This window comes from Hippoglossus stenolepis, chromosome 17 (assembly GCF_022539355.2).
Source record: "Hippoglossus stenolepis isolate QCI-W04-F060 chromosome 17, HSTE1.2, whole genome shotgun sequence".
Classification (NCBI taxonomy): Eukaryota; Metazoa; Chordata; class Actinopteri; order Pleuronectiformes; family Pleuronectidae; genus Hippoglossus; species Hippoglossus stenolepis.
In genome coordinates this window covers 2,657,851-2,667,626 of record NC_061499.1, presented here as the reverse complement: position 1 = coordinate 2,667,626, position 9,776 = coordinate 2,657,851, and the positions used below count along the sequence as shown (strand labels likewise).

At 46.3% G+C, this 9,776-nt stretch overlaps 1 protein-coding gene across 1 annotated transcript; it reads right to left on the bottom strand.

The window, feature by feature from the left end:
• Nucleotides 1-120: 120 nt before the first annotated feature.
• lrp12 (low density lipoprotein receptor-related protein 12) lies at nt 121-8,684 on the bottom strand. Its single transcript, XM_035182940.2, has 11 exons — nt 7,483-8,684; nt 6,813-6,869; nt 6,578-6,713; nt 5,834-6,036; nt 4,788-5,035; nt 4,540-4,689; nt 4,213-4,434; nt 3,783-4,049; nt 3,461-3,663; nt 3,231-3,363; nt 121-2,940 (listed from the first exon to the last, which is right to left on the bottom strand). The coding sequence occupies exons 1-11, from the start codon at nt 7,526-7,528 to the stop codon at nt 2,014-2,016; spliced, it is 2,592 nt and encodes an 863-aa protein (XP_035038831.2). The 5' UTR covers nt 7,529-8,684; the 3' UTR covers nt 121-2,013.
• Between the last annotated feature and the right edge of the window lie 1,092 nt (nt 8,685-9,776).

Sequence of the window (9,776 nt, the reverse complement as noted above, 5' to 3'; positions counted from 1 at the left end):
CTAGGACTAGCAGGTTATAATAACGAGCCAGTTCACGTCGCCTCGTATCACTGAAGTTTGGACACTTATTAATAATAGTTGATGTATGGTGTCAGAATGTGAAGATAGAGAGTCGTCAGACTTGATGTGAACCTTTAATCCTTTAGTGCAGTTAAAGTTTTTAATTTTACAGACTCAAAGAAAAACTAACACCAAACCACTTGAATCATGCAGGTCAGAAAAAACAGCTACACAACAGCAACTTAACACAATAACCACAGTCATATTATTAATAATAAATATACACAGTCACACAAGGTCAGCTGAGAGCCGAGTACCAAAAACTGTAACAAAGATCATAAATACAGACGTTTGAATGGCTTCAGTCTGAGGAGGGAGTCACATGATCGCTTCATCTTCTCCGACACAATCAGCTAAAATTCCGAGCGTCCTCTGAAACACACTCCTCCTCCAGTCTCTAATTCAGACTTATGTTGAATAATAATTAACACTATTCAAATGCATAAAGATGTTTCAGTTCCGTTATCGTAGGTTTGACACATCTACAACTTTTTTTCACAGGATCAATAAAACTTTAAGACTTTTAGAATTAACAGTGTGATTGGACATCTTTCCTTTAGAACCAGTCAGACATCAGGAACCTGATCTCAGTGTTGAATCAGACACGTACATGAGGACGATCAAGCAACAGAGTCTTCAGGACACCGCTACGACAGGTGGGACAAGGGTCACGTGACCAGTGGAGGCAGCGAGCGCCAAGATAATCCTAGAAATAATCCTTTACTTAGTTTTAACATTGATCGTCATCAAATCACATTCTGCGATCAATGACATGGTTTCTATTGTTTGTGGAGATCTGCTTCGTTCGTCCACTGGAATCACTCGACTCCATGTATGGCTACAGGTCATGAAGTTAAATGTTAAATGACAATATTGAGGAATAAATATCGGGAGCACCTGCTGCTCCACACACGTCATTGTTCGCTACCGCAGCCTCATGAGTGTTCGAGACTTTAGCTGATCAGAGCCGTCAGCACGAAGGGTTTCTACGATGGTCCAGATGTTCAAGGTGACGGACTCTGATTTACAACATCATCCAGATGTTTATTTTAGTGTGTCGTGTTACATGTTGTCTCCGAGACGATGGGCTGATCTTCAATGGGAGCTATATAATTTCATATATAAGCAGTGGTGTGTATATAAATATATAGTAAAGATACATTACAGTGCAGGTGACAGGTTTCTACATGATCAAGGTGGAAACGATTGAACCCTCAGAAAATGGACTTTTGAGTTGAAATTCTGTGACGATCAAACTTTAGGGAATCTTGTATTTGGCTGCCTCCATTGGTCACATGACCCTTGTTACTCATCATTTCCTTAAACAGCACAGACGGGGAAATGGAGAAAGGACCATTTAAACTGTTGCACGTCCACAGTTCAGAGGCAGACGAGGTTCCTTGGACTCATCACAGGAACCATCAGATTGTTCTGTCAGGACTCAGTTTACAGTCGTACCAGGAAGTCTATTGAGGAAGCCATACCACGGAGGACGTCCAGCTGCTGGGAAGAGGGGGGGTGTTTTAACGGACGGACCAGGGAACATATGGGGATGGGTGGGGGGGTGGGTTTCATTACCATAATGACATCACTCCCTTCATCTCTAATTGGTTCATATCACTGGAGGGCTGCTGAGCACTCACCTGTAGTCCAACTAACATGCTAACGCATGCTAAAAGGGGTTAGATTATGGCTAGTTTCTCAGTCTGAAGTGTTGGCTAGTAGTCATCCAGTGCTAAGTGTTAGCATGTTGGCTTGCTGTCTAAAATTTTAAGTGTTGTGTCAGTGTTACTGTTTACCAATCCTGGAGCATGTTAGCTAACTGTAGGTGTAAGGACAGGATTGTATTAGCAGTAGTCATGTCGGTTAGCATGTACGCTAACTTTAGATGATGGGTCAGGGTAGTACTCGTAGTATTGATGTGTCAGTTAGCATGTTAGCCCACGCAGGTTGTTAGCAGAGCAGCAGCAGCTCGTCGTCACTGCTCTCCATCTTGCCTGTTGCCTCCAGACAGGCGTCAGGGATCTGTGCTGTGTGGACGATCCCACAGTGTTCACAGGGGCCATCCCGCCCTCTGTGATGACGGTGGGCGTGGCCTGTGGAGGACGAGGGGTGTGGTTCCAGCAGCGGTTGATGGACATCGCTGACCAATGATGAGGAGGAGTCAGAGTCGGACACAGGGATGAGAAGCTCCACATCTTCTTCCTCGTCTCTGCTCCCTCGTCGCTCAGGAGCTTCGGACCCGTGTCTTCCTGTCTCCAGCTGATGGAGTGGGCTGTGATTGGTCCAGGTCTGGTTCTGTTGGTTCTGACTTGTCCTTGTCAGGTTCCTAGCGAAACGGTGCAGGTTCTGGGCCAGACGATGCAGGGCAGAGGTGGGCGGGGCCTGTATCTCTGAGGTATCACTGTGACATTCAGGATCTGGATTGGATGTTGCCATTGTGACAGGACTGGAAGGTGGCGGCGCCTCTCTGGGCCGGTCACGACACCTATCGCTGCCCGGTATTGGGGTCATAGGCGTCGCAGACGTTGTCACAGATACCACAGCCTCAACAGCAGTGGACGGTGGGGTTTTCTGAGGGAGGGGGGCAACAGGCCCGCCCACCGCACCCACACCTCTCTCCCTCCCTCGCTCACCCTCTGTGTCTGTATCGTCCGAGTCCGGAGACAGCAGGTCTGAACCAGAACTCCCAGTGCTACCAGTGCCTGCGCTGTCCTCCAGGTCAGCAGAGACCAGAGCCAAAGAACCTGACCGCCGTGACCGTGAGAAGGTGAAGAGCCGGCGCCAAAGGTTGCTATGACGACTGGAGGAAGGGAGTCTGAGGGAGGTGAAACCGAGCTGAGAGCGGACGGCCAGACGAAGGTTTTCAAGGACAGACGCCTGAGGAGACAGAACAAAAAACAAAACCATCAGACATCAAATTTCAACACTGACATTTCCAAGGCATGTGGGGGCGCTGTAACACACAACAAACTCGACAACATGAGTGAGACATGTTCACGCTGAAGGAGGTCTCAGGGAGACGGCGATCAAAGTGTTTCGGTTAGAAACTGAAGCTCAGCTTCAAGGAGCACAGACAGTCCTGCTGATGATACTGCTCGGGCACCAAAATCTGCATTGTGATTCGGTCGGGTGGGTAATGACCATGTAGACAACAAAAAGATCTCTACCTGGCTCCCAGAGCACACTGGGAAATCCTCCACGGGTGGGATCAGTCCCTGGGCGATCAACTGACCATAAGAGGGCGGGGCTTCCCTCCTCAGCAGCTCTGCCTCAACTCTGGACAGCTGAGTCTCAAAAGACCTGAAATGACCAATCAGAGAGCTCCAATCACTGAGAAGCCATTACCAATCAGAGGAGGTGACAAGTAAAGGTCTCGGAGGCGTCGCTGCGTCCTCACCTGCGTTCAAACATGCGCAGCGAGTAGAGTTTGCAGGTGCAGCCGAGGGCAATGACCAGGAGGAGGCCACAGATGAGGCTGCCGATGACGGCAGCCGTGATGACTCTGGTGGGAACGATGACGGGACAGCTCTCCTCGTCACTACCATCTCCACAGTCGTCCTGAGCGTCGCAAACCCACGACTCAAACACACAGCGGTTATTCTGCAGAGGTCAAAGGTTAAATTGATGTTACTGAAAAATATCTATTTTTTGTCTGAACCTTAGCTCAGACACTTAATCTCGGTTTTGTTTGGGTTTATTTTTCCCAAATTGTTCAGTACCTTGCAGTGGAAGTTCCCAGGCTGACAGAAAAAGCAGTTCTTTTCATCAGAACCATTGGGGCAGCGGTTTTGGTAGTTGCAACGGTCTGATCGAGGGTAACACGCTCCGTTTCTGGAACAGGGGAACTCGTCCTCCTGACACGAAGAACAGTTCAGCTCATCCCGGCCGTTGGGACAGTGCCAGTAGCCATCGCAGCGCTGCTGCTCCGTGTAACAGCCCCAGTTCCCCCCACAGGGAACCTCCCAGGGCAGGCAGAACCCATCCACCTTAAGAACACACAGAAAGACAGGTTAAACAGAACCCACGAAAAACCCACAGAAGCCCACAATCCACCTTAAAAATGAACTTGAGCATCGAGTCAGAACCACAAAAGATAAAGCAGAATCTGCTGCTGCAGAACCCAAAGAACCCAGGTCAAATCAAGCACACCTGGTAGGTGACGTTGAACCCTCGGGCAGCGTTAATCTTATCGGCGTAGAAGTGAACTCGTAGCTGACCGGAAGATGAAACCACAGCCACCGGCGCCCTGGAGTCGAAGGCAGTCAACACCCTGAGGAGACGGCGAGGGTTCTCCTCGAGACCATCGTAGACTTTCACATAGTCTCCATAACCTGTTCCGTCGAGCTTAAAGTCTGTGAACCTCAGAATGACCTGCAGGAGGAGAACGTAGGGAGGAAAACATAAGTCCAGGGAGGAGCTGGTGGAAATCAAGCCCCTGTCAGGTCGACTGTGATGAGGTCAGAGGTCAGATGTTACCTTCCTGTGGTCTCCTGTGTCGATCAGCCAGGTGCAATTACTCCCTGGAGGATAGAAGTCAGGGTAGTTTGGAGAACTGAAGGAGCCGTAGAAGTTCCTCAACCATTCTCCACAGGTGGGAACGTCACAATCGATCTCATCACCGAGGTCCTGTGGAAAAAAACAACTGACACTCTAACGACTGTGGTCGAGGGCTGAATAAAACGCATAGCCACAGCTTCAGGTAAGGGTGACTGAGCTGCTGTTACCTGACAGTCGATGCTGCCGTCGCAGCGCAGACTGTGCGGCAGGCAGGTGTAGATGCGGGTGTAGCGGGACAGGCAAGGGAACTGGTTGAGGCTGCAGGGCTGGAAGGAGAAGGGCGAGTCCACACACAGCTCCTCGTCTGAGTTGTCACCACACTCATCCATGGAGTTACAGCGCCACCAGTCTGGGATGCACTTTCCGTTAGAGCAGTGGAACTGGTCCACATCACAGCTGGACGCCTCTGGCTTACCTAGAACAACAAGGCCATATTGATTTACTAAAACAGATGATTCTTCACTCCTTGTTCATGGATCAGCAGAGAGCATTTACATCCTCTCATCCAGAGTTACGTCACTCTCCTGTCATCTGTTCTGTAGACAGTTATGTAACAGACAGAGGAGGCGCCAGCTCTGCTGCTTAAGCCGAGTTCACGCTACACGACTCACTGTCTTGTGATCGGGAGTCTTACAATAGAGAATTCAAACTACACGACTGACTGGTGATAGGGGGTCTCACACCGGAGAAAGTGAAGTGGACTGATCCTCCTGCTCTTCTGTCGTCCTGCTCAGACTGAGACATCAGGCAGGAGGAGGTGAAATGCTTCAGTGGACACCACAGTTGTAAAGAATAGACAATGGCTCAGGCCACATTGATCGAGTTCCATGTGTGATTATGTGCTGTGTAAAACATAATACACTACATGTACCTTCACCACACCACGTGCTTTGATTGGCTGGAGATGGCCAGAATGGTTTGAACTCTGATCAGATTTCCAGCAGGTTGGAAATGTGATCAGAGTCTGGGATGTGTCGGCGAGCCTCTCTAACTGCACCTTTGATGAATTAACAAATCCCAATCAGGGGCCTTAGTATGAAACTTGTAAAACTCATCGGCGACTGTGGATCAGGCTGAAAATCGTGTAATGTGAACCTGGCTTTAAAGTCCAGGTCAGAAAGGCTGTCAGTTCAAATTCCCACTGCACTGAGAAATATGTGAATCAGCCTCAGGAGGCTGAAACATCCCTGACCTGTACGTGCCGAGTCCTCACCAGTGATGTAGGACAGTCTGAAGCCTTTTCCTGTCAGACTGTCATCAGAGTGGAAGTGGATCCAGACATGGTCCTGGGACGAGATGTAGGGCGGGGGCAGCGATGAACCACAAACCCTCAGTCCATCCAGGCTCCTATAGCTGCTGATGGACATCCAGTCCGACGAGCAATGATGGGAACCCTGCAGGTCAAAGTCCTGGAAACTACCAGAGGACACAAATAGAAATAAGTCAAATTTATTTTATGGGTGAATCTGAAGGTGGTTCTTGGATCCGATAGTTTACAATTTAAATTCATTAGAATAAATTTGGAAACATATGTTGAGCGCTTTTTAATCCATTTAGTTTTAATGTGTTTTTGTAAAAAAGCTTCTTTGATATCAGTGCTGATGGTCGACCGCTTTGTTCATACTGATATTAAACATTTTCTCTGATATCAGCTGCTATATGTTTCTGTTCCATAAATCTTCAGCTGAAAAATATGATTTATAATATTTACACACACACACACACACACACACACACACACACACACACACACACACACACACACACACACACACACACACACACACACACACACACACACACACACACACACACACACACACACACACACACACACACACACACACACACACACACACACACACACACACTGGTGAGGACATGAAGAATGATGTCCTGTGAAACACATGGATTTTTCTGGTGCTGTAACCTTGGAAACGATCTGCATGAATGTTACCTGACGGTGATGGTGTCTCCAGGTCGAGCTCTGATGTTCCAACTGCAGTTCAGTCTGGCTGGATACTGGAAGGGCCAACCAGGGCTGGTGATGATGCCGCTGGACGCCCGCAGGAGCTCCGCCACGTCGCTGCAGGCTGCACAGAGAAAGATTTGGTTAGTCGAACTGTTTAGTTTGGCCTGAGGGTTTTGTTTTGTGAATCGCTGATGCTTCATTATTGTGGTTGTGACCTCACCGTTGGAAATTCCAGATACATAGACATTGTCGCTCCTCTGAGAGGCAGCAATGCATCCTGGGAAAGCATTAGTGCACAGATAGTTAACAAGATGAGAACAAGAAAGAGCTAACATCACCTAATCTCTTCCAGCTAACACAGAAGCTGCATGACATCATCGGGTCCAACAATCATCACAAAACTGAAATACTGTTTAATGTGACAACTTTAAACAGAAAACTAGCTTGAAATCTGATTAAAATATTTTACCAATTTGTTTAATTATCAAATAAAAAAAACAGATATTAGGATAAATCAGATTTATCAACATATTTCAACCAACGTCCTCCGCAAACAAGCTCAACCTCAGTATGTTCAGGTACAAACAATTAAAGTGAATACGCTCAGATAAATAACAAAACGTGGAAATTAGCAGCCGCAAAGAGAAAAGTCAAAAAAATGGACATCAGTAATAACAATATAAACACAAGGAAATGTAAAAGTATAAACAGAGTAAAAGGATTATACACGTTTATTAAAATAACACACATTCATCATGTATAATCATAAACAATTTCTTTATGGAGTTCCCCACATTTGATGCTTCACCAACAGACCCCTGAACTGATTAATGAGCAGTGGTGCATTAACTCCATGTTTGTAACAGCTGATCCAGAGTCAGTGGACTCACCTGACAGTATGAGCAGGTAGACGACCCACGCTGACCCGAGGGCCATGTTGCCTCCTTAGGTTCCACTTGATGTCGGGTGTGAAGTGCTGATGATCGGGGAACTTACAGCTGCATGTCAGCCTCACACTACTCTGGGGTGTCCGCTGATCTCACACCCGTGTTTACTGGTTAATCTGTTAGCTTTGCATCTGCTAACACACACAAACACTAAACCAGTCAACTGGCTGCCCTGTCTATCATCTACCAGCTAACTAAGCTAACAGCGCTAACCTGCGCTCACATCATAAACCATCAGCTGCCGATGGAAACAAAGAAATCGGATTCCTGCTGGCTAACAGCTAACGCTAGCTCTGCTAGCTAAAAGTACTGGACTGTTTTAACAACATTTCGCTTCGGGAACGAGCTCGATGGTCAGAACAATCCCATACATGATTAAGACCCGGTTATTACCCCGGTTATTACCCCCTTATTATAGCTAACCCGTTACTGGATAACGGGTTAGCTGACTACTTGAACCAGCAGCTAGCTAGATTCAATAAAGAGAGGCTAGCTCTTTGGCTAGCCTGCTTCTTCTATACAAAACAATTGACCACAAACTAGCAGCTGGAGTCCGGCTAACGAGGCTAACATTAATAACACTGGACGGTTAGCTGGGACATTTTAACGCAGCTAAGCGGGGGACCAGTCCGACAGTCACCCGGGTTAACCAGAGCTAACCCGAGATAACGGAGACAAGCGGGTGAGATGTTAGTGTCAGTCTGACGACATTTTCACTGTCTGTGTTAGCTGCTAGCTTCTCCTGGTTCCTCTGCGCTGTTAGCTGCTAGCTTCTCCTGGTTCCTCTGCGCTGTTAGCTGCTAGCTTCCCTGGTTCTCCTGGTTCCTCTGAGCTGTTAGCTGCTAGCTTCCCCTGGTTCTCCTGGTTCCTCTGAGCTGTTAGCTACTAGCTTCCCCTGGTTCTCCTGGTTCCTCTGAGCTGTTAGCTGCTAGCTTCCCTTGGTTCTCCTGGTTCTCCTGGTTCCTCTGAGCTGTTAGCTGCTAGCTTCCCCTGGTTCTCCTGGTTCCTCTGCTCTGCTCTGCTCTGCTCTGCTCTGCGCTGTTAGCTGTTAGCTGTTAGCTGCTAGCTTCTCCTGGTTCCTCTGAGCTGTTAGCTGTTAGCTTTGTGTCGAGCTGGACAACTACAGTTAGACTGTGACGTAATGAACACGTAGTTTTCTTTTATCCACCGACCAATCAACAACGAGATTATCTTCTGTTTCTCTTTAATCCGCTAAATCAGATTAAATAAATATATTTTTTAGAAAACATTTACTTACTTTACAATAATCAAATCTACTTTGTAACTGAAAAAAACTATAATAAACATATTACAATCAACTGAACATTTACTTTATAAACTAAATATTTACGTTATAAATCAATTAAATATGACTTATTAAATACAAATATTTAAATTATAAATACAATTTATTTTACTTTTCAAATAAACTAAATTTTGCTTTATAAATCAACTGAACATTACTTGGTAAATAAATTGATCTGTTATTAGATGAAGTAATTCTTGTTTTGAATTGTTTTCTTCCATTTGAAAATGGTGCAGCAGAGATTCAGAGAAACAAGACAGTCATGTTTGTTCCTTTATGTTGTTGATAGTGAAGAAGAAGAAAACAATTCAATATTCCTCTGTGAAATGTAGAAGTATAAAGCACCAGGATCTGGAAACACACAAGACAACTTTATTTAATAAAGTTTCATTTAAATCTCTTACATTTAACATCAGTGGATAGATGGATAGATAGATGTGTATTTGTTGCTGTCTTCCTAACGTCAGTATATGTGCTGTCACCGTGTGAAGAAGTAGTTGATTACATGTGTCGTGCAGGACTTGTTTCCAAACACGTGAACTGAACATGTGTTTTCACATCTGTCGTGTGGGTCGGCAGACTTTCAGCTGTTCCATTGTTTCCTTTTCTCTGCCCCCACACACACAGTGAAAGTCGCCATCTGCTGCGAGGTCACCCCCCCCACCCGCTGCATTAACAAATGTTCCCAGAGAGAAGGTCAAACCCCACCCACTGTCGAACCTGCACATATGTGGTTGTTATTATTCCAGAGCGTGGCCGTTCAGTCTGAGATCAGGACTTATTGATTACATGTTAATTTCACGTTGTTGATGTGGTTATGCCTCTGCTCATTTGTCAACACTACACTAACACCTGATGCAAACGCTGCTATCTTGTTCTGATGACATTTACAGTCTGAGCAGAAGTGATCGTGGAGTGGAGGCGTGTTGGT